Below are 26,643 nucleotides of genomic sequence, written 5' to 3'. Positions count from 1 at the left end.
TAAGTGAGTATTACGTGAATTTTTTTACGACGTTCTGACAACCCTGCCCAGGACCGTCGAGTGACCGTTTCTTGGTGACGGGGTGGGGCACCTGTCAATCAACTCTGAATTCCTCAGCCTCGCATTAAAGCTAGCTCCCTATAATACATTACAATATAGACTTAATTTGTTTTTAACAGGTTTCTTACTTCACGTAGAGAGTACGACATAATTCCCTGCTTCAATGGAGTAGGCTAAATGGAAACTTCATAGGGAGGTTAGAAACTTAAAAAAAAAAAAAAAAAAAAAAAAAAAAAAAAAAAAAAAAAAAAAACTACTTAGAAACATTTCTTGAACAAAGAACATTCTTTGGAATTACATACTTTTAGTCTGTGAATGATGGATACGTATATTAATCAAAATTGCATTATTGTCTTATTTCGGGCATGCACTTAGGTTTCATCAGAGGCGCGTAGTAAGCTCTCGATCTTGATCTAATAATCAAATGTGAACTTCTTTCAGTTTTTCAGCAATATTTTGGTAATAAATTACAATCTGCTATATCATGATTGTTAATTTTTGACCTTAAGTTTCTTCAAGCTGTTGTGACTACAAAATAATATTCCCATATTTACGTTTTTCTCATAAGTAAAGTCTATATATACACGCACACATTGATTTACTATAGTATTTTCCTCCTTCTGTAAATTGACCTTTTATTTTTATGCTCACCTTTGTTCTCTTTGCTTAAATTTATTATTTTTTGAATACTTGTATCTTGAAAGAGAAAATAAACCCAAATAAGAATTGTTTTATTCATTTAAATATACAGATAATATACAGGTTGTTTCAGAAGGAATGTCACATAATTTGTGAGGTGATTCTACAAGTGAAAATAAAACCGAAGAAGTCCTATGAACATGTATCCGATTTTCGATCATTACTGAACTGGAGTGGTTTGAAGACTACACACATCCATGGACGATTATGAAGACAAGCTTAAATATTACTTACCAAAATGCTGTGTAGGCGGTGTGGTGGACAGAATAACCCTTAAGGGATCCGATGGTACAATTTGTATCATACGAGTGTTACATGGTACATTGCATTATAACTCTTCTATTTGAGCTCTTTCGTCCGGTTTTTTTTTTTTTTCAAGTCCGGAGGCATTGTAGAAGACTTTACGTATGATTTCACACCTTCCTGCATCCAGACATAGGAGATGACGTCATAATTTTAAAATATATATTTTCTCTTATTAATCCTATGTTCATTATTTTTTGGCGGGCTTATTTTTGCACGTAGAAGATTGAAATTTTGCACAAACATTCAGTCCACTGAGTAGTATTTACCAGATTTTTTCAGATTTCTGCGTTAAAATAGGAAGGATCCAGAGGGGCAAAGGGTTGAAAAAAGGGATATTTTAACCAAAAAATCTCTTTCTTCGGGATTTTCCCGCCTTAGATACATGATGGAGACAGTTGAGTCGTACCATCTGAAAAGCAGTTCTATTCTGAAGAGAATTATGGGCGAAACATGACTCTAGGGTAATTAGGGATGTCTCAGGGATCCCGCCCTTACCAGGGAACTGTACGAATGGGGCACTCGAGTTGCCGGACGAGGTGCATCACATGTGAAAGAGGATGTAAAATGATGTCCATATGCAAAATTGTAGCGGCTGAGGGCAACATAGACGAGCGTGAGAGGCGGAAGAAGTGGGGCCTACGGGACTTAATAACACAGATATATGCAGAATCACACGTTTCGCTCCCGAATGGTGAAAGAAATGCATGTCAAATGTATAGGAAGTGGAATATGAGAAGAGGTGCTATATGGTGGGGGATATGAACATCATGGGCGCCATCTTGAAAGTAGCCATCTTGAATTTGAATTCAAAATGTTAAATGAAAAGTGGGGCATGTGGCATATCAATTAAGACTGAAATTTTACCAGAAATTCGTTGGTGTGAAAACTGCTATTGTAACTGTGTTGTGAATTAGAAAAAACGAGCAGGTAAGAAAGAGCACAGAGATGGGTAAACAAATGTCACATACCCATGAAATACCCGTAAACCTTAAGAATAAAAAATCCAAAGGTAATTATGTTGAGACTGACGACAGTTTCTGATTCGTATGTATTGTTTGTTGCATTACAAGCCTACAATGATGGAATTTTGGCACGTAGGGGTTTGAACATTGGACAACACAAAGAATGTCGGTATAAGTGACTGATATTATAATGCTGTACTCTTCTTATAGAGGTGCATCCAGTGACTACATTCTGCGAATGGTTTAGATAATATGGTTTTCCACACGATCACTGGCATGCGCGTACAGTATATCTTTTTGTCATGTATTGTTTGCTGGACAATTGACTTGTACCTTAACAGGACTCAAAGGACTCAAATGAAACATTTGTTATGTTGCCTATGTCCATATATTCCCTCCAAACGTTGTTGCATGTTCGTATTTCTCAACTTACAATAAAGAAACCATAAAATTATTCACACCAATGCATTTCTGGTAAAATTTCAGTATTAATTGATATACCACATGCCCCACTTTTCATTTAACATTTTGAATTCAAATTCAAGATGGCTACTTTCAAGATGGCGCCCATGATGTTCATATCCCCCACCATATAGCACCTCTTCTCATATTCCACTTCCTATACATTTGACATGCATTTCTTTCACCATTCGGGAGCGAAACGTGTGATTCTGCATATTTCTGTGTTATTAATTCCCACTGTAGCTTCACTTCTTCCGCCTCTCACGCTCGTCCATGTTGCCCTCAGCCGCTACAATTTTGCATATGGACATCTTTTTACATCCTTTTTCACATGTGATGCACCTCGTCCGGCAACTCGAGTGCCCCATTCGTACAGTTCCCTGGTTAGTATTCAAGATAGAAACTTGAAATTTGGCACACCCATTAAGTCTACCAAGTACTATTTATCAGATTTTTTGAGATCCCTACGTTCACACAGGGCCGCTCCAGAGGGGCCCAAAGTGTAAAAAAAAATTCCCTCCGAAATTTTCCCTTTGACATCAATTTTCCCTCTTCTGGTATACGATATGGGCATGCAAGTGATACCGTTTGAAAGCCAGCTTCATTCTGAAGAGAATGAGGTATGAACCATGATCCTAGGATAAATAGTGACGATGCAGTAGCTGCTTGACTGAAAGTCTAAAAAATACCCCAAAAAGCTCGGATCCCTTAAGGGATAATGGTGAGGCACATGACTGAAACATCCTACAAGAGGATTGGCGGTTTGATAACCTGGTGATAGGGCCTGTGTTCCTGCCAAATCGCATGACAACCGTAGATACGCACATTTACTGAGAGAAGACCTATCTGCACTTTTGGAAGATGTGACATTAAAGCAACGACGGCAAATGTACCTGCAACACGATGAAGCACCGATTTACTGTACCAGACAAATACCCAAGTATCTGAATAACACATGTCCTTAACGGTGGATTAGCCGTGGCGGACCTATTAACTGACCTCCCAGATCACTTTACCTAACCCTATTAGACTTCTGTTTGTGGGGCTGGATAAAGGGGTGTGTGTACTCTACGAAGGTGAATACACGTGAAGAGATTGTCGCTCGCATCACTGACGTTGTTCCCAGCGTTATAGCCGCCGAGATGATGTTCGATATGCAACACAATACACCCTCCAACGCGTTAACAAGCGCATTGACATGGGTGGGGCAGTTTTTGACATCTCTTGTAGGATGGATCGCTCATCTGTCACACCATTATTCTGTCCACCAGAGCGCCTACACAGCATTTCGGTAAGTAATATTTACACTTGTGTTCATAATCTTTCATGGATGTATGTAGTTTTCAACCCGCTCCAGTTCCGTTACAATCGAAAATCGGACATATGTTCATAGCACTTTTTCGGTTTATTTTCACATGTAGAATCACCTCACAAATTATGTAACATTCCTCCTGAATCACCCTGTATTTTCATGTAATAATACATATTTACTTTTCTAATATACTCTTAACTTCTTTCTTAGTTCTTTCTGTCTAACCTGTGCATCTAGTATCAGTTATACAGTGTTATTAATTCCTAGAGATTGGAAGTTTAAGTTATCAGATTGCAATTTGTTCTACTCTACTTGGCATATTGCAAATTTTGTTTAATCTAATTTTTCGGAATAAATAATATTCATGTTTAACTTTTATCACCAATTGACCCAAATTTACACATGTAACTCTTAGTTAAGTGAATATAGCTCCATTTTTTGATTCTTTTATCCCGTTTCGTGTTCATTATTATTTATTTTCTTGTATGACTTGTTCTTACCAATGAGTATAGAAATTTGTTATAGACAAGAGTTTATGTATGGGGCGATACAAAAATTTGTCACAATACAGTTCTTACATCAAAATAAGAAAAACTCGTGTAAACATGTGGTCGGAAATGCATTGTTTCTTAGTTGTAGGGTGCCGAAAACGTGAAAAAATGAACATTTAAGGTCCATATTGCAATACTATAGGACCGATCGTAGTTGGGTCAATACATTACTGAGAAACAAGTATGTGAACTATCCAAATATCCATCTTTCAGAACCTCCGGTACTTGCACAATCATTTTTAGGGGAGTTGTTTGGGAGTACTTGATCACTCTCCACCTACCTCTCTAAAAATTTGTGTGCAAATACTGGAGCATTCTTAAACATTTATATTTAGATAGTTCACACAGCACTTCTTCAGTGATGTTTCGACCCGACTACGATAAGTTCCATAGTAGTGGAGCTACAAACTTTTAAAGTTCACTTGTTTCACGTTTTCAGCACCCTATAACTCCAAAACCATTCACTTTTGAGCAAAGATTCATAGGAACTTTTTTTCTTAGTCTGATGTGGGGAACCTTTCCTAAAATATTGTAATACATTTTTGTAACATTTTGTAGATGCATTATTCTTTCTTATAAATTAAATTAATAGGCTTTCTTTCCTGTTATTTGCAAAAGAAATAGTGTAAACACCACTATTGCTTATTTCTACTCTAATAATTAGAATTCGTAATTTATCGTTAGTTTGTAACATTGTATTTCATAAAAACACATTGTGACCAAGCGTACCGTTTTCCTTTTTATATATTGCCATGTCCAGCAAATGAAACTGCTCTCCCTCCTTTTCTTTCTTACGGTAATGATTATTTTCTATTGATGTTCAAATGATTAACAAACTTAACTTTTAAACATAATCTTACATGTAAACATACTCTTTTAAACATACAAACTTAAACATATCTAGGGGGCGCGGTGACTCAGTGGTAGAGCGTTCAGGGTGGTTGGGGTCCCTGGTTCGATCCCAGCTCGCACCTTGTGGACTTTGTGGTGGACAAACACCGTGTGCGTGGGTTTTCTCGGGGTTCTCCCGTTTCCTCCCACTTTCTTCATTCCACTATTTCATTCATCATCACCGTCTCCTTTAGCCTAACCGGCATAACCATGGAACGTAAAACTCAAAGATTTCTTTTCATTTTTAAACATATCTATATTATCCACTAGTCTACTAGCTAGACCGTGTGCCTATGGTGCACGTAGTCTCTGTTCAACTTCCAGTGCGAGAGCACAATTCAAAATTATTTATTTTCATTAATCATTCATCTCCGTTAATCTCTAAAAGGCATAATCACGGGACGTAATATTAAAAGAAAAACTATACTTTTTCGGTGTTTCCTAACACTTTCCTCAGCAAATGCGAAAGTTGACAGATCTACTGAGGAAGATATCACGAAACATGGAACAGCTCATAGTATATAAAATACTAGATGTAGTAAAATATCAAGTCATTTTAAACATGCAGCAATTCTTATCTTAGAATAATTGGCATAGACACTTCTTCGATGCTAGGAGGACATTGTGGCTCAGGTGCGTGGGGTCCCTGGCTTGATCCCAGCTCGAACCAAATGGACCAAATGGCTGAAATATTTCATTTCATTTTCATTTAGCTTCTTCGGTACTTCCGCAGATATTGCTATAACCCGAAAGTATCATCTAAGTAACTAAATATTTAAATCAATTTACAAATTGATGACGCATATCCTATGAGCTATTTTTAAATCAAATAAAATGAAATCTTTGAGTTTTACGTCCCACGGTTATGCCGGCAAGGCTAAAGAAGACGGTGATGATGAGAAAAGAATGAAATGGTGGAATAAAGAAAGTGTGAGAAAAAGGGAGAACCAGGAGGAAACCCACGTTCACGGTGTTTGTCCAGTACAAAGTTTACTTGGCACGAGCTGGGATCGAACCAAGGATCCCAAGCACCAGAAGTGAACGCTCTACCACTGAGCCACCGCAGCCCTTCTATGAGCTATTTTATTACCCATTCTTTATGAAGAATGTTTGAATATATAGAATGTAGTAAGTAAATTACCATTATTATAGATCAACTGTGTTTTAAACGTACAAATTTTTTATAAAAATATTAGACAAAAAGTCCTTCATCTGTCAATTGATCATGGAAATACATCAAATTACATAAATAAATTCAACATGACTAGGTTGTGTATTTTAATGAGGTAAAAGTATGTTAATAGGTCATGCACTTTGTTACACAGATTTCTAAAAAAGAAATGTCTATTTTTTTTCTAAATGTATAGAAGATTGATTATTCGTTTCTACTTTAGGGAGAAAACAACAACAAGAAAATATCGCTGAAAGAATAATTATTATATTCCTTGAAACAAAGAGACAAAGAGGTGAGTGCATTTAATAGCGTTATTCTTTTTAATAGCATTGTGAGTAGTGAACAATAATTAAGGGATTTTTTCCCGTAAAACAATGAGGAAACATGAATTATATCACTATTAAAGAAGACGAAATATATATATATATATATATTTTGAACTAAACAAATCAAGAAAGAAAATTCTAGTGAAGTTTAGTACATCTAATTCATTGAATAATTAAATAATTATTCATATGCGCCGTTCAGTTATTAAAAATAATAAATACTAATGTGCAGTTTGTTCAACTTTCTTATATTCCGACACATTACAGTTAAATATAATCTCGATGTTTAAAATCGTTTTATTAGAAGGGTAAGTTAAACATTATCCTCAATTTTGACATAACTCCTCTTACATTGTTGATACAGACCTCTGTTCTCGTTTATTTTATTGTTATGCTGTTATGGTCATGCTATGAAAGTTTGATCGTAATTCCTCCATTTGTCTTCCTTTAGTTGCAGATTGATCATGGCCGCTCTATAAGAAGTTTGCACCAAAGAAGAAAAACGAACACTGATACGGTTTTTGTGGTCATAAGGTTTATCAGGAACCATGACTAACTTCCCGATGATGTGCCACTTCATCAATTGTCCCTCGTCTCTCTAACAGAACCATGTCACGTGCACGCTCAATGTTGTCATCGTTTGTGTCCATAGATGGTCGTCCGGCTACTTCCTCGTGCGTAACACTTGTGCGATCATTTTTAAATTTTTGAATTCATTCGTAGACACTCCTTTGCGACAAGACACTGTTCCTGTATTGTGCCGAAAGTCTTTGATGGATTGCGGCCCGTGATACATCTTCCGACCACCAAAACCGGACCACTCCTCGTTGTTCCTCTTTGGTGCAAACTTCTAATGGAGCGGCCATGATCTATTTGTAACAAAAGGAAGACAAATGGAAGAATTAGAATCAAACTTTCATAGCATGACCTCAACAGCATAACAAGAAAATACACGAGGACAGAAGTCAGTTTGAATACTATAAGAACAGTTATGCCAAAATTGCTCATAATTTTTGACTTACCTTCGTTATGTGATAAATTTATTTGTTACTATGAATAGAACAGAAATTGCAAAATATATTTAGCTGCTTCAAGCAAATCGTAATGCCATTAACTTGAAATAAAGACTAAAGCATAAAAAAAATCATTAATTATCAAATAAATGAAACAATGGTTATTTACTGTAACCATGTGAAGTATTTGTGCTATTAGCGAAAAATAAAAATTTGCTAAAGCAACAAAAAATGATGTCTATATGAAATCAATTAACACGTAAAAGTTTCTTTCAAATTAAGTTGCCCAATACTCAAAAGAAATTTAACGTAAGGTAAGTAAAGTCAGATGGAAATAATTTAAGAAAGACATACAAAGAATTTTTTAATAATTATTTTTAATTGCATGCCAGTTTTATTCAATTTCGTTGTAATGATGACTTGTAGAAATATGTATGTGTTATTAAGGATAATGGTCTGTATCGTATGATATCATTTCCTTTTTTTGTAGCCAAACATGTAGAAATTTGTTCGTTCTGGGTAGTTCTATATATAGTAGGAGAGGAAACCATAATGGATGTATGTAAGTTCGTTTATAAAGAAGATAAATTAAATGCAGAAAATCCAGGAAAAATACATTAGTTCAAATAAATTCTATTTCTTTTGTTATCATTTGAACAGTTGATATATGAATTATTTTTGAAATATTTTCGTAAGACAAGAAATCGAATTTATTTGAACTACTGCATTTCTCTTGGATTTTCTGCATTTAACTTATTATTTTTATAATTAATTTTCTTTATAAACGAACTTACATACATCCACTATGGCTTTCTCTTATACTATATATGGAACTACCCATAACGAACAAATTTCTACATGTTTGTAAAAAAAAAAAAAAAAAAAAAAAAAAAAAAAAAAAAATACCATACGATACAGATTATAGGAAATGATATAAGATACAAAACATTATCCCTAATGACATATATATTTCTGCAAGTCATCGTTACATCGTCAAAATTATAATACAAATTTAATAGAAAGATTCTTTTTTACACGAATGACTATTTTGCTTGAATTATTGAACTTTCAATAAGTAAAAGTATAGTGGTAGGCCTTACAAATTAAGATCGAATCTTATTTTATACAAGTAGTTCTTAAACTATGGAAGTTTACCGTGTTTCTAAGTGTTGAAACAATGATATTATTTGTAAATTTAACGAACAATTAACTTTAATATAGATTTAAAGAAAATATTTTCCTTTTCAATGTAGTTGAATTTGTAAACGGCTTCCCAGTTTTTGTAGAAGGTAAAGTTCCAATTTTGTTGATTATAAAAATGAACATCAAATTTAAAAAATTAAAAATTTTGTAGATCTTATTTTTAAATAATTTTGTTATGATTATGATTTTAACTATTTCCTATAAATGATCTTTTTTTTTCAGAAAATGATGATACATGTAGTAAATTATACAAGATACATAGTACAAATTTACACGATATTAGAATTAGTGCATGAAATATTAATTGTATAAAATATATTAAATTTAATAACCTATATATATATAACAAACACACAAAAATAATTTTTACTATTATACTAAAACACCATTTACATACTTCTGAATATACCATAGCATCACAAAATTATCTTTGAAAAAAGTGCAATTTCCGAAACACAATTTCATGTACGGGACGAAATAAAAACTTCTGTATTGAATGGTGTATGTATTAATTCAACGTGAAATAAAATCAATATTTGTCGGAAGTTAACGTGAAAACATTACTGTAGATGCAATTTGTTTTATAGCTTCACTAAGAAATTTTATCCACGCCACACATTGTGAGATATAAATAAAATTATATTTAGCTTTCTTGTTGATTTGCATGAAACGGCAATACGTTTTTCTAGAAAAAGTTTTAATTAGAAATGTAAATAAATTTATAATGATTGATTTTGTATAAAAATACATAGTTCCAATTAAAGTAATACTTTTCTGAGAGGATCGTATTGATTTAAAAAGAAATTTAACTTTTCATTCTACTAAATTTAAGCTAATTTACTTTATTCAAATGAAAATTACTTCATTATTATATTATTTCATATATAACATCAGAAAACTTTATTCAAATTATTTATAAATTCCCATTTTATTATAAATTGTGAGAAGCATCTAATTAAAGTTGAAAATTTTTTTTGCAATAAACAGTAAAAAAAAAAAAGAAAAGAACTAAAATATAAAAACGGTAACAGTAAAGCTGCAGGTAATAATTTTACGTTGAAAAGTGAATTTCATGGAATAATTTATTTGTTCATGGAATGTTCACTATTTTGCCATTACTTTTGTCAACAGTAATACAGAATATAAACTAAACATGAATATCAATATGTTTCAGATCGGCAACAAGCATTGGAGCAATTTTTGAAAGTTATTGTTAGCTTATGGCCTTCATATGCTGCAGAAGTAGGTAAGTGTTACTTTATAGTAACTATAAATATACTTTATAATATTAATATGAACTTTGTAATTGACATACAGAATTAATGTTTCCGTAACAGTGATAAACGGCAGTTATTTGAGCAGGAAACTATTAGAGCTTCTTACAAGATGTGTTACTTAGGAATATCATGGATAAATTAGACATTAAAACTTAAAATTATACACTTTAAAAACCCAGCGACGTAAAAAGTACAAAAAAAGAAAAAAACAGGGTGTATCAAAAAAGACTTTACAATTTTCAAAACTCATATTGACCTATTTATTAAGCTTCCAGACATGATTTTTGTGTCATTTTGTAGCAAAAATGCATAAAGTTTTCTTTACTTTATACCTAAAGAGGTTTAATGTAGGTTACATTGGTGATGCGGCACCTGATGTGTGTTTTAATTCTTGCACCATTTGTAATTTGTATGGTTTGGGATGTAACCGTTTTCTCAACACATGTCAAACTGTCATGTGTGAGACGCCTAGCTGTCGAGTAGCACAGCCTAGGTTGATTTTGTAGGACTGTTCACAAAGCTTTGTCTCACTTGCTCTACGTCTTCAGACGTACGGAGACGACCTGAAGACTTGTTGTGTCTTACCGAACATCCAGTTTCATTGAAACACTTATACCACTGATAAATAGTAGGCCTACTGGCAGGATCTTTACCATACTTTGTACAAAAATTACGTTGCACAGTTGTTATAGACTTGGATTCTTCAAGCCAAAACACACAGCTAGTACGCTCGGGACCAGTACAGGCAGCCATGTTTGCTCCAACTGCCGCTAGCACTTGCAGTGGCTTGTTTCTGAACTAGTGTACTACGTGAGTCAAGACTTGATGTATTTTGCTACAAAATGGCTCCAAAACTGTGTGTGTAAGATAAATGAATAAATCAATGAGATTTCAAAGTTGTAAAATCCTTTTTGATACATTCTGTATATCTGAAATTGATACGAATATTATTGATAACAGCTCAGACAATTGACAATTTTTTATGTTATAATTTATATAGTAAAGTTAAAAATATAAATGTTTTATTGATAATTTTGGTTCTTTATTTTTGTCTTGACTATGTATTCTTATTTTCATGTTTTTAAGCTATCAATATTATAGTATATGTTACAATAAAATTTAGAAAGCAAAATTAGTGGTAGAGTCGAATTATGCAAAATAATACAAACGACATCTAAAGTCAATAAAATGATCTAGTATTATGGAAAAACATTAAAATATTATCTTTATCTTTTTAGTTTGATATTTATGCGATTCGTTGATTTTTCCAGACAATGAGAATGCAAAGGGGAGAATGTTGGAATTATTTAAGAAGTTCTGGATCGAAACTCCTGTTACTACAAGTAAGTATTGTTGTATTGAAATGAGAAAGGAATTTAACAAGCTGTTAACATATTTTTATATACAAGTCACATTTCCATAGTTTATAAGTACAGTATAAACGAAACTACAATTATATAATTATAATTCGTTTTCGGTTGGCTAATCCACTCAAAGACGGAGGTAATTAGGGATATATACAGTGGTTTGATCAATATAATCTATATTAATAAAGAGTAGGTGAATGCCTGATGCATAATAAAAACCTTAAATTTTTGAGGGCTGAAAAGAAATAAGTAGCAACACTGTTTTATCCCGCGCAGGGATTTTTGTTCGAGCTACTGTTGGTAACACATGTAGAGGGTGAGTGAAACTATACAATGCGCTAGTGACGGCGTCAGTGTAGGTACTGCAGTGATCGTAGTGGAGTGTGTTGATTGTAGGTTGTCAAATCACACCGCTCTAAACGGAATGTTTTAATGTTAGCGCAACGAGCATGGATAAAGATCAAAGTAACCTGTGTTAAAAAAAAAAAAAAAAAAAAAAAAAAAAACAGGGGAGTCACTCTGGACTACCTGAAGCATGTGGTAATGACTCATGGCCATATCGGCCTGTGGCACGTTGGGTTCCAGCGTTTCGTGCAGGTCGTGATAGTGTGCAACAGGAACCAGATGGAGGTCGACATGGGGTCGAAAACCGAGTCATTGAATTGATTCAATCTTTGCTGCATGTGGACAGGAGACGGACTGCCAGGGATTGGCTAACGAGGTAGGAACTTCCCACACTACAGTGTAGAATGTGTTGCACAATGTCATTGTTTACTGAAAGATTGCATTCTGGTTGTTTACCGCACCACCTTTCAGACGTTCAAAAATGGTACAGATACGCCCTCGTCGGTGATCATTTGGAATGTTACAGACAGGAAAATCGCCTCTTTCTAGACAGGATCATAGCACTTGCCGAAATATGGGCGCGCTCTTATGAGCCAGAACTTAAGGGGAAATCCACCCATCATCTCCCCGACACAAGAAGCTGTATCAGGAACCGAGGAATGTGAAGGTGATGATGATAGTAGCATACGATGTACGTTGTAACATATTATAACATGCAGTTCCTCCGAACCAGCCCATAAATGCAGTGTATTACTGCAGGTTTCTGGAACAGCATCTTCGTTCTGCACTACGCAGGTAACGATCCAACTTGATAAGGGGCCTACCCATTGTTTTGTGTGACAATGCCCATTGTCACAACACAGTTGCTGTGAGTAACCTGATTGCACGATGGAGGTGAGAGATTCTAGATCACCCACCCTATTCACCGGACAGGACTCCATGTGACCTTCATGTGTCCCCTAAGATGAAATAACCACTATGAGATATGCGTTTCCGCACCAGAGATGTCATACTTCGAGCTGTGGGGCTCTCTCTTGCAGACATCAACAAAGAGAGTACGGTTGCTGGTATCTTGCGACTTCCCCACATCTAGCAACGGGTGCAACATTCTGTAGGAGTTACGTTGAATTGAATTGAATTGCTCTTTATTTCAGCGGGCGAGGTTCAGCCGGAGGCTGCTCTGCCACCTAATCCTTGTCATCATTACAAAGAAAAAAACATATAAATATCAACATAACATGATACATTCAATAAGATAAACAAAACACTCAGTAAATGTTAAAAAAAATCATACTCGTACTGCTAGTCCAATTTCGTACCAATTTCAGTACAGTTTCATACTGTAGTAAACCTTCCATGTGTGCCAATGCTTTCTCTCTGATCTCTACATAATAATGTTTGGAGTGATGAGTTAAATAAATTGTAGTTTGTCAGTGATTGACTTTGGTAGGGAGTTCCGATTCTTGCTGCTAAAATACCTTCTTTGTTATTTTTAAAGAATGCCACGCAATATTCAGTTTATTACTTCCTTGGGTATTGTAACGTTGAATCTTCGATCTACATGTTAATTTATGATGCAAGTAAGATGTTGTTTTATGTGAATTCATTTTATATAGTAAACAACAGTACCGGAGATATCGTCTTTGGGATATGTTTAGGATATTGTTTTCATTAAGTACCGAAAGAATGTGCTGATACTTTCTGTAATTGAGAGAAAAGTGTATAGACTAGTTCTGTATTTTCTGAATTGCCCTAGTATTTTGAGTGGAGAGAGGTCTACCATATATTGAATCGCAGTAATCGAACAGAGGCAAAATGAGAGTGTTAACAAGATATAGTCTTGTTTCTTGCGACAAACAGCCTTTTAATTTATAAAGCTGTCGTAAGATGCACTTAGATTTAATACACTGTTCAGAAATGTGTTTATTCCAGTTAAGCCCTTAATCTATTATTAAGCCTAGATCTTTTACAAAGGAAGAAAATGGAATATTGGAATCTACTACAGTTACTTTTAGATCATCAAGGTTGACTTTGCTCAACTGATGTGATGTTCCCAATAGTGAAAACGCATTTTAACGGATTAAGTAAAAGACCATTCTTATGGCACCAGTTGCTAACAGCTGAAAGATCGCTACTAAGTAACTCTATGGTGTCCATAATATTTCAAGTGTACTACTGATGAAGATCTGTGTATCATCTGCATAGAAGTGAACTGATGAATGCTTTATAACTGTATAAAGATCTGCAGAAAAGAGTGAAAATAATAGGGGGCCTAATATTGAACCTTGCGGAACTCCTGCTTTTATCAGAGATGGGATAGATACCTGAGTCTTTGCTCCACTTAGTATTACTTGTTGCTGTCTACAAGAGAGGTAGCTGTGGAACCATTTAATAACTAATTCCGAGAAGTTGTAATATTTCATTTTGAAGGCCTGTTGAAGTCTTAATAACGTTATTACACAATAAATAAAAATGAAATGAAATCTTTAAGTTTTACGTTCCATGATTATGCCGGTTAGGCTAAAGGAGACTGTGATGATGAGAGATGAGTGAAATGGTGGAATGAAGAAAGTGGGAGGAAACGGGAGAACCCCGAGAAAACCCACGAGCACGGTGTTTGTCCACCACAAAGTCCGCATGGCACGAGCTGGGATCAAACCAGGGACCCCAAGCACCGGAGGTGAACGCTCTACCACTGAGCCACCGCGCCTCCCTTTATACGATAAATAGTTCATGGAAGATTTATGTGTTGCCACTATTTTCTTTCGAGCTTTCGTATCATCATGATGCTCCGTAAAGTGTTAAGGGTCAACTCTAAACTTGATGATTGAAATTTTATTATAAGATGATTGATTGAAATTTTATTATAAGATGTTTGATTGGAATTTTATTATAAGATGATTGATTGAAATTTAATTATAAGATGTTTGATTGAAATTTTATTATATTTAGAAGAATAGAGATGTTTGAAGCCATCAAATTGAGTTATTGAATTTCATTTGATATTTATTATAGTTAAAATGTAAATATTATTAAGTATGTATCATTTCGTTGTTCTAGGTAAACCAGTACTCAAGAACTTAATTATCAGGATCCTTCGAATGGTTGATAGGGTGTTACCACCAGGTAATTAAATATTAATTAAATTAATCTTAAAACTATGAGAGATAGAGAGATAGCAATATGAAAGATAAAATAAACTATAAGATAGAATAGGGGAGACAGAAAAATTAGAAAAGTTAAGTTCATTGAAAGCTTAGGAAAAGTATTGTTATGGTGCCTATTTTTAGGTACTAGGGTAGTGTCTTCATTATTCGATTTATAAAGTACCAATAAAGCTTTCTACTTCGTTCTTTTTTGTTTCTTCAAGCCTGGAGGCATTGTAGAACACATTATTATGGTTTCACATCTTTCTGTGACAAGACATGGGGTGTGATGATGTTATAACTTAAAAAATATTATTTTTGTTATGCGTATTTTTATTATTTTTGGCGAACTTACTTTTGCATCTAGACGATTGAAATTTTGCACACACATTCAGTGCATGCCTTGATATTTTTCAGATTTTTTTCAAATCTCTTTGTTAAAAGAAGGGGTCCAGAGGGGCAAGAAAGTAAAAAAAAAATTTTTTTTACAAAAATCCCTTTCTTTCGCGATTTTCCCCCTTCAGATACGTGATGGAGAATTCAAAGGGTGCTGTTTCAAAGGCTCTGTTCTATTATAAAGAAAATGATGTATGAACCATGATCCTAGAATAAATAGGGATGTCTCAAGAAATATTTACCTCAGATCCTGTTTCACGAGAATGTGGGATATTGTGTGGATATTATTTTTTGGCAGGCTTACTTTAGCACCCAAAAGATAGAAGTTGTGCACACATTTAGTGCACTTCTTAGTATTTTACAGATCTGTTTCAACTCTCTGTGTTAAAACAGGGGAGGTCCAGAGGGGCAAAAAGGTAAAAACAAGGATTTTTTTTTTTTTTTTTTTACAAAAATCCCTTCTTTTTTGGCTCTTTTCCCACCTCAGGTACATAATGGAGATATATGAATGGTACCGTTTGAAAAGTTGTTCCATTCTGAAGAGAATGATATACGAACCATGATCCTAGAATAAAGATGGATGTCTCAAGAAATATCTACCTGACATTCTGTTTTATACGGGAATTTGGGATATTATGTCGATATTATTTTTTCTTGGGCTTACTTTAGCACATAAAAGATTGAAATTCTGCACACACATTCATGCATCCTTAGTATTTTTCAGACTTGTTTCAGATCTCTGCGTTAAAACAGGGAGGTCCAGAGTGGCAAAACGTTTTAAAAGGGCTATTTTAACAAAAAATCCCTTTTTCGCGATTTTCTTGCCTCAGATACACGATTAAACATGTGAATGATACCGTTTGAAAGGCTGTTCTATTCTGAAGAGAACGATGTACAAACCGTGATCCTAGAATAAATAGGGATGATGCTGTAGCTGTTTGACTGAAAGTCTAAAATTTACCTTAAAAAAAGGCCAGAATTTAAAGCTATGAAAGTTTCACACTTTATATTTGAAAATTTATCTAGAGAAACAGATAGATATTTATTGGGATAAATATTAATAATTTAATAGCCAGTAATATTCCAGTAAGACATAAAAGTATATAGAAGCGTGGGTAACTTAAACAAAATCAACATGATAAATTTTACATATTATGTATAAAACCTTAGCTAAAGAAACATCTAAGTATTGGTTGATATAAGTTATAACAAGAGTCTATCCGGTTACAGTGTTGTGAACAGATTTTGAGGGAGACGGCTGAAATTCAGCTGAAATGTAAAAAAGATTATGTAGATTCAATATTCCAAAATCAAATTGTCCTAAAATGGATGGAACATAGTCAAAAATAACGAAACATTTACATTAATGCCAATAGAAAATCAATGGAAAACAAATAATTCCTCCATTTATCTCAAAATCTAAAACAGGGATGTGGCTTAAACTTTGCTTAATTATAGAAGAGAATACAAATTCTATATTCCGAAAGCAAATTGTTCTAAAGTCGATGGAACATAGTCAAAAACCACGAAATATTTACATTAATGCATTAGAAAATCAATGGAAAACAAATAATTCCTCCATTTATCTCAAAATCTAAAACAGGGATGTGGCTTAAACTCTGCTTAAGTATAGAAGACAATGTAAATTCTATATTCCGAAAGCAAATTGTTCTAAAGTCGATGGAACATAGTCAAAAAGTACGAAACATTTACATTAATGCCAATAGAAAATCAATGGAAAACATAATTCCTCCACTTATCTCAAAATTTAAACAGGGATGTGGCTTAAACTTTGCTTAAGTATAGAAGAGACAATGTAAATTCTATATTCCGAAAGCAAATTGTTCTAAAGTCGATGGAGTATAGTCAAAAATCACGAAACATTTACATTAATACCAGTAGAAAATCAATGGGAAACATATAATTCCTCCACTTATCTCAAAATCTAAACAGAAATGTGGCTTAAACTCTGCTTAAGTATGGAAGAGACAATGTAAATTCTATATTCCGAAAGCAAATTGTTCTAAAGTCGATGGAACATAGTCAAAAATCACGAAACATTTACATTAATGCAATAGAAAATCAATGGAAAACAAATAATTCCTCCACTTTTCTCAAAATGTAAAACAGAGCGTGGCTTAAATTCTGCTTAAGTATAGAAGAGACAATGTAAATTTTATATTCTGAAAGCAGATTGTTCTAAAGTCGATGGGACATAGTCAAAAAGCACGAAACATGAACATTAAAATCAATGGAAAATCATGGAAAAATGAAGTTGTCCACATATCTCAAAAACTATAATAAGGAGATGATTAATTAAAAGCTTATTGCAAACACGTTATGAAGAGCTTAAAAACGATGTACAGCATGTAATGTAAATATGGATAGACCATTGTAAAAATACAAGTTGTTTGAGTAAAATCAATAATAATGATAAAGTATATGCTTCTCCTTCGAATTACAAAGGCCGCCTCACGCGGAGGTTCTGTGCTTGAAATATCATACATTTGGATTTGGAATCTCCAGACTCGATTTAGCACTGCAATATGACTTTTAACCTGATCACGTGACACAGTATGCTCCTTATGGCAAACTAGATAGGCCCTTTCATAGCCAGGAATGCTACGGGAGAACATACAGTAGGGAGAAAATCAGTTTTAACGTAAAACTAAGGCATATTTTATTGATTTCTAGAGACCAGATGCTCAACCACTGAGAACATGGAAATTAGACAAGCAAATACATTCATATAATTTAAAAATAAGCCGTAGAATAGGCACTAAAATCTAATTCAAGATATAAAAATAAATATTTAACAAAATTACGTCATACAACACATTCAAATAACCTAGATTAATATTAGATACATAGATTGTAAAAATTATCTTGTTCTAATGAAAGAAATTTCATATTCTTTTCATGTGTATTTATAAAGAAATTATTTTGAGCATTTCATTCTTAAGTTTTACACTACTTTACACGCAATAGTCGAAAGAAATAAATGTTGGTAAATTTTCAATGAGCAGTTATATTATTAAGCATATTTTATGTTACAGTAGTAAGTCGTCCATCATAAGGAATAATTAATTGCAAAATTAAATGAATTTCTTTAGATTAATCTTCTACGTTATACCTTTTGGCTAAACGAGACAAATGGCTAATGAAAATGAGTAATGCGAAATTAAATTCTTGTACTCACCCAATGGGAATCGAGCCTGGGATCACGTGCATTGAAGGTAAACATCGTAGCCACTAGTCTTGGGACTCATGAGGACTGCTTTTTCTTCTTAATTTTCAGTTTGGGCCTGAAAATGTTTCTTCCATGTTTCTCAATTTTCAGCTTCCTCTTTTAACTCCCAATATTTTCTTCTATTTCTCAAATCATCGATCACTTGTGTTCTTCTTCCTATTCCTCGCTTTCCTTCCATCTTTTCTTCTATGGCGGTATGAAGAAGATAATTTCATCGTAAGATGTGTCCAATGCAATTGGCATTTCTATGAATTATGCTAGATAGAAGTGCCCTCTTCTCTCCTATCCATTTTAAAACAGTTTCGTTTGTTAAATTTTCTGTCCATTTTATCTTCTCCATCTTCCTCCAACACCACATTTCGAAGCTCTCCAAATATTTCTTCTATAACTTCCGTAATGACAAAGTCTTTGAACCATACAGTCTAATGCTCCACATATAGCACCAACTTCTTCTTAAGTCCAATATTGAGCCTGCTAGTTAAGAGTGACCTTTTCTTGTTGAATGCTTCTTTGGCTATGGCAATTCTCGACCTGATCTCTTGGGTGCAGTGTGCGTCTTTCGTTAAAATACTTCCCAGATATTTGAAATGATCAAATCTTCAAGTACTCTTTGTTCCACTCTGACCCGTAAGGGTACATTTCCACGGGATATTCTCATGATTTAGCTTTGATATTTCACTGATAGTAATGATAAAAGTAGATGAATATTTGATGAAATTTTGTTTTTGTTAGAGAAATCAACTCTAGGAAACATGTTCATCATTAAAAGTCATCAAAGATCATGCAACTGAAAGATAGTCTAAATTAAAGAGTAGAGCTGAACCAATTTTCTTTTTCTATACCAGCTATACCAAAATCTTGATGTGTTCATAAATATGAACTGGCGTTAAATCTGGATTTTGGCAACATTGATAGCTATCTGGTTGCCTATCTTTGATGTATAATTTGGATCTGGCAATAGTGGAAGCGCAACATAGCAATCTCGCTTCTTTCAACTTAGTTCATTCTTTCGCACTGTGCTCTGCTCGTGGTATTTTAGCATCTTTTACGCAATGTTTATTCATTCTGTCTTATATATTTCTTTCTCTATACTTCTTTTTCTTTTATTCGTTTTTATCCTTGTCACCGTACGATGAAACTAGCTTGCTTCGAAACGTGTGGAGAGTGTTTTATTTCTCAGTGGGAAGATTTATTGGTAAGTAAGCAATTTTCTGTTAACTATATCAGTTTTGTTCAACTTTCGGATAACATTTCATTCTATTAATTGTTAAATGTTATTTTAATTGTCAGATTTGGAGAAAAATGACAAGGAAAGAGGACCATCAGTAAATGAAGGTAAATACTTTTTTTGCATCTTATAATTTCTTTCATTTTTATTCATATCATTTCCAATCGTTAGCTAGTATCAAGAGTAGTTTATATTTTTGAAAGTAACTTTTCTTTATTTTTGATGCAGTTTTACATGTGTGCAACATGAGATAATTTTACTAAAATTGCTAGAGTTTTTAGTGTATCCTATATACAGAATCCTGCGATACTTCCGCAACAACTTTTATGGAGGTAGTTGGTGAGTGAGTATGTCCCTAGCCAAACTCCCTCTATAAAAATTGTTGCGGGAGTCGCAGGATTCTGAAACATGGATATTTGAATAGGGCATATATTAGTTCCTAAGTGAAATCTTGACACGACTACGGTAGGTACCATAGTATTGGAACTATGGACGTTTAAATTGCATTTTTTTTTATATATTTCGGCAGCCTATGACTCCAAAAGGAAGCATCTGTAGACCCAGGCTGGTCTATGCTTTTCGAGTTATCTTGGTGTCAGGAATCACCTCCCAAATGTTGTCGTTGTTGTTTTGAAACACCCTGTACCAATGAAAGGATGACGAAAGTTCAATTTTTAAAGTAATAATATTTAGGTATGTGTCGTTTTAATGATGCCTGCTAGTACGTGTTATTGATTATGTAATAAAAAATACATTGTGGCGGGCCAAATTAAGACGAAATGTAGTGAACTTAATTGCAAAAGCATATTACTGAATAATACAGAGTTTACAGCTGAAATGTTTACAGTAAGTGTTAAACTCGGATGTTTTTAGCCAAATGTTGAACTCCCGTTACTATTTTTTCCACATGCATCTTTTTGTTTTATAAATAAAACAGCCACACACAAAAAATAAAAGTTCTGTGCACCGAACCCCAGGATGTGGATTCAATTTATTTTGTTACACAGAATCCAAATTCCAAAACCCCCAAGACGATTGACCGTGTCAATTTCTTGTTATGGGAGAAAAACTTGATAAGGAGGATACACATAACACAGCTATACAAAGAAGCAAAATTTCTGTGCGTCGAACTTCAGAGTATAGATACAGTGTGTTTTGTTACACAAAATCCAACTTTGGAGACCCCAAGATAATTGACCGTCTTTGTTTTTGTTTTCTTTTTTTTTTTCGCCTATAAAACAACATTGATACAGACAATTGTCTTAGGGTTTCGAAATTTCGATTCTGTGTAACAAAATACATCAAATCCATACGGTGTGGTCCGCTGGATAGAAGTTTTGTTTTCTCGTATGGCTGTGTTACATGTCTCCTTTCTATCCAAAATCGCTCAAGTTTTTCACTCATAAAAGGGAATTGACACATTCAATCGTCCTGGAGTTTTGAGATTTGGATTCTGTGTAACAAAATACATCGAATCCATACGGTGTGGTCCGCTGGATAGAAGTTTTGTTTTCTCGTATGGCTGTGTTACATGTCTCCTTTCTATCCAAAATCGCTCAAGTTTTTCACTCATAAAAGGGAATTGACACATTCAATCGTCCTGGAGTTTTGAGATTTGGATTCTGTGTAACAAAATACATCGAATCCATACGGTGTGGTCCGCTGGATAGAAGTTTTGTTTTCTCGTATGGCTGTGTTACATGTTTCCTTTCTATCCAAAATCGCTCAAGTTTTTCACTCATAAAAGGGAATTGACACATTCAATCGTCCTGGAGTTTTGAGATTTGGATTCTGTGTAACAAAATACATCGAATCCATACGGTGTGGTCCGCTGGATAGAAGTTTTGTTTTCTCGTATGGCTGTGTTACATGTCTCCTTTCTATCCAAAATCGCTCAAGTTTTTCACTCATAAAAGGGAATTGACACATTCAATCGTCCTGGAGTTTTGAGATTTGGATTCTGTGTAACAAAATACATCGAATCCATACGGTGTGGTCCGCTGGATAGAAGTTTTGTTTTCTCGTATGGCTGTGTTACATGTCTCCTTTCTATCCAAAATCGCTCAAGTTTTTCGCTCATAAAAGGGAATTGACACATTCAATCGTCCTGGAGTTTTGAGATTTGGATTCTGTGGAACAAAATACACCACATCCACACCCTGGAGTCCACTCACAGAACTTTTGCTTTTTATGTATATCTGTGTTACGTATATTCTCCCTATCCAATTTTTTCGCCCATAACAAAAAAATTGACACGATCGATCTTTTTGGGGTTTCGAAATCTGGATTCTGTGTAACAAAATAGACTGAATCCATACCCTGGTGTCAGGTACTGAACTTCTATTTTTTGTGTGTGGCTGTATTATTTAATAAAAAAATACATTGTAGTGTGCAAAATTAAGACGAAATGTAGTGGACTTAATTGTTAGTGCATATTACTGAATATGGTAGAATTTACAGCTGAAATGTTTGCAGTAGGTGTTAAACTTGGATGTATTTAGACAAATGTTGAACTTCCATTACTATTTTTTTCCCATATGCATAGATTTGTTTCATAAATAATTACTCGATTATAACTTTCAATTCAGCATTGCATATTTTTGGAAGCGACAGATTTGGGAAGATCATTATTGTACGTACGATCATTTTAATGAACAACGTACTGTAGTATAATATTCAAACGATGGTACAGTTGGAAGACGAATATTCCAATCACGAATTTAATGTAATTGAAGCAATTTGAATACTTCTTTATCAAAGAATTATCAATAATTTCGGCAATCTGGAAGAGATTATTCAAGTTCTATTTTTTTCGTACGTAATTACAAATAATTTCAGAATTAACTGACATATTCGAGTGTGTTTCAACGTAGAATTACTTATAACTCCGAAGTAAATTGCTTAATTTGAATTTTTTGTTGAATGATTACCAATAAATCCATAATAACTGGAGTCATTTGAATACATCTTTTTTTTTTAATTAAAATGAATTCGGAATATTTCGATCCATTAGAATAAATCTGTCGTCATAAGATTACTATCAACTCCGGATTTAATTAATGAATATTTATATTTTTGATATAGAATTATCAATAACTTTAGAATAAATCGAAAATTTAAATAAATCAATTTGAATTTTTGCCATAGAATTACTTATAAATCTGGAAACAATGGCTCGATTTTACTGATCTGTTGTTATAGAATTACCAATCACTCTATAATAACTGGGGTAATTTAAATATACTTTTATAGAATCACCAACACCAATATCTATGAAATGCATTAATTCATTTGAATACATTTTTAAATGAAATAATTACTAATAACTCCAAAGTAATTTGCCTGATTTGTATGTTTTAGACGAAAAAAAAAATAATAATAGCAATAACTTCAAAATAAGTTGACAGCTTGAATAAAATACGAGGGGAGACTGGAAAGTTCATGAAGTCATTAGAAGAAATTTACCTGGAAGAACCATTTTAATACACTATTCAACGTATTCCCTCCGAAGATCAATACACTTTTCACAACGATGTTGCAACATTTCTAATCCTTGCAAATAGAATTTCATGTTCTGCTGTGCAAACCAGCCCTCCACCTCCGCAATGAGTGACCCATCGGAAGGAAAATATTTTCCTTTGGGATGTTTTTTTGAGATATGGGAAGAGGTGATAGTCGGAGGGGGCCAGATCAGGTGAGTAGGGTAGGTGAGGTACACAGGTGAAGCCCAGATCCACCAGCAATTGCATGGTTTAATAAGCCATGTGGGAGGATGCATTGTCCTGGAGAAACTGAACACCACTACTCACTTTTCCCCAACGTTTCTTCTTTAGAGCCTCCTTCAACTCAATCAAATAGTTGGAATAAACCCCAGCATTGATGATTTCACCCTTTTTAAGATATTTGATAATGATGACACCGCCCTTATCCCAAAATACCGATGCAAGCACCTTCCCAGCTGATCTTTGGCTTCAGAACTTCTTCGGTCGAGGAGATCCATTGTGGCGTCACCCATGGATTGCTGTTTAGTGTATTAATCATAGTAGTGCAGCCATGTTTCATCTTCTGTCACCAGACTGCGCAAGAACTCACCAGGGGTTTGAAAGTTTTGCAAAATTTTCTGTGACATCTGCACCCGTGTTCTCTTCTGGTCAGCATTCAAACATTTTACGATCCATTTGGCACTGACTTTCCGCATGTCAAATATTCTGCAATTATGATACTCACACGGTCGCGCGATATTCTCCCCCACACAGCAATGTTTTTGATCAATAGGCGCCTATTCTCCATGATCATGTCATGCACTTTGTCGATGTTTTTCGTGGTCATTTCACTTGAAGGCCTGCCTGAGCGAGGTTCATCTTCAGTCTTACGATGACCAGTCTTAAAACGCCTCATCACTTCGCTACTGTTGTATATCCAGGAGCATGTTCCTCCAAAGTATACTGCAATGTTTTATGAATTTCCATAGAGGACTTGTCTTGCAGCACAAAAACCTTGATGACACTGCGAAGCTTATTCTTCTCGAATTTCCTTAGATCCTCCGCCATATCTTCTTACAGAACCTGTTACAAAGGAAATAACAATGATAAAATGATCATATACGGGATGTGAGGTTCACAATATATGACCTTTCTAATGACTACAATGATATGTTTCAATTTTTATTTCTTCTTGATGATTTCATGAAGTTTCCAGCCCTTCCCCCTCGTGCATTTTTGAAAACAATTTGAGTAAAATATATTTGAACAAAATACATACCGGTACATAATAATATATTTTTGCCTTAGAATTACATATAGCCTTTGAATGAATCCACTGTTTACAAACCATTCGTTATAGAACTACAACTGACAATTGTAATTCCGAAGTTGACAAATCTAAATACTTTTCATCATAGAATTACCAATCATTCCAGAGTAAATTGACAAATTTGAATGTTTCTTGAATGTATCAATAACTATAATATTTCTTTATTAGTTTTATTATTTGTTCTGGTACAATTACTGATTTCCGCAATTATTTAACGCAGTTTTGTATCTTCAGAAGTAAATTGATTAATTTGAATAATTTATTGGTAATAGAATTACTAATAAATCCAGAATAAATTGAGAAACAGAATATACTTTAATTGAATTACGTATAACGTCTGGAACAAATTGACCCATTTGAATAAACCTGTTGTCATAAAATTGCCAAGAATTCCGTTACAAATTGATTATTTTGTATAATCTTGATATATAATTACCAATAACTTCAAAATAAATTTCCAATTAATGAATTCATTAATTTGAATGTTGCTTCACCGTAGTGTTACCTATAATTCCAGAAAGAATCGATTAATTTTATTGATCTTTTGGTATAGAATTACGAATAACTTTAGAATAAATGAATTTATTTGAATATACTTTTCTAGAATTATCGATAACTTTGGAATAAACTGATCTGTTTGAATACACAATTCGTCACAGAATTTGTAATAACTCAGGAGTAAATTAACCAATTTGTGCGTATACTTTTGACGAAAAATTACAAAAAAAAAAGGAAAAATTGGAATATTCAAATTTATGAATTGGTAAATTCGAATACATTTTTGTCCAGAAATAAATGAGTCAATTTGAATATTTTAATAATTTGTAACGGTGAAACATATACCCCTAACAGTGATGAAGATATTTCTAAAGGTGAAACATATACCTAGTTATATCATAAATACTGTCACAAGTTTGAATGTGAATAACACAGAAAGTATTAACACCAAGGCGATTTACTTTGATCATGTTTTACATTGAGATGTTGTACACCTGAGGCACGAATCATTTTTTGAAATGTCCCCCCTTGGCCTTGATGCAGGCACGAAGTCTGTCTGGTCACTGGCCAATGGCATTACGCACCACGTCCATGGGAAAATTTTTCACTGCTCGGGTCAAGGATTGTTTCAGACTGTCGACAGATGGATACCGTTTATGACAGACCTTTGTCTGAAGGACTGCCCAAAGTTTGGAGTCCAACGGGTTAAGGTCCAGGCTGCTAGAAGGCCAATCAGCGGTAGAAATGCAGTCGGGGACGTTCCGTGCCAGCCAGTCCTTGGTTGTTTTCGCTTTGTGGCCTGGAGCGGAATCCTGCTGGAAGGTCCACCTTTCTCCAGGGAACATGGTAGCAGACAGTGGTTTCACTATAGGTTTTTAGCACTGTGTTCTGGTACACCTTGACAGATGCTTTAACACCTTGTTTGCATTGTTTGCAAGAATGCAGCTGGGTTGTGCCTGAGTAGCTCACTTTCCACCAAACCATCACTGAGGCAGGATGATGTGCCCTCTGTACCCTTGGAGCTGCCTCAGCAGCTGCAGTAGATGACGTGGCATGCACACGGTCATTTTGGGCGTTGTAGGCATGCTCAATTGTGAACACCTTTTCGTCAGTGAACAGAATCTTTCTGTGCAGATTGTTGGCGTAACGTCGCAACAGTCTCTTTGATTTAAGGACCCTCTGCGCCATTAATGTTTGGGTCAGAAAGTGACCAGTCCGCCTCTTATACGCCCGTAGATGCAGGTCACTCCTGAACACACGAGACATGGAATTTCTGCTGATGTTCATATCAGCAGCCATCACACTTTGCGTTCGAACAGGATTTCTTCGAATTCTTGCTGCGAGTGCTTTCTGGACCTGCGGGGT

The 26,643-nt window shown here is 34.4% G+C and overlaps 1 protein-coding gene across 1 annotated transcript in view; it reads left to right on the top strand.

Moving 5' to 3' along the window:
• The window catches only part of LOC145692677 (uncharacterized), a 1,521,027-nt gene that overhangs the window by 132,176 nt on the left and 1,362,208 nt on the right, over positions 1-26,643 (top strand). Inside the window, exons 25-30 of the mRNA XM_081768059.1 lie at positions 6,638-6,709; positions 9,010-9,045; positions 10,134-10,205; positions 11,508-11,579; positions 15,009-15,074; positions 20,031-20,075. Coding sequence (XP_081624185.1) covers positions 6,638-6,709; positions 9,010-9,045; positions 10,134-10,205; positions 11,508-11,579; positions 15,009-15,074; positions 20,031-20,075 — 363 coding nt within the window. The remainder of the gene's footprint in view (positions 1-6,637; positions 6,710-9,009; positions 9,046-10,133; positions 10,206-11,507; positions 11,580-15,008; positions 15,075-20,030; positions 20,076-26,643) is intronic.

This window comes from Thermobia domestica, chromosome 8 (assembly GCF_964235325.1).
Source record: "Thermobia domestica chromosome 8, izTheDome1.hap1.1, whole genome shotgun sequence".
Classification (NCBI taxonomy): domain Eukaryota; kingdom Metazoa; phylum Arthropoda; class Insecta; order Zygentoma; family Lepismatidae; genus Thermobia; species Thermobia domestica.
Note: the sequence above shows the minus strand (reverse complement) of the source record. Positions and strands in the feature narration are given on the sequence as shown.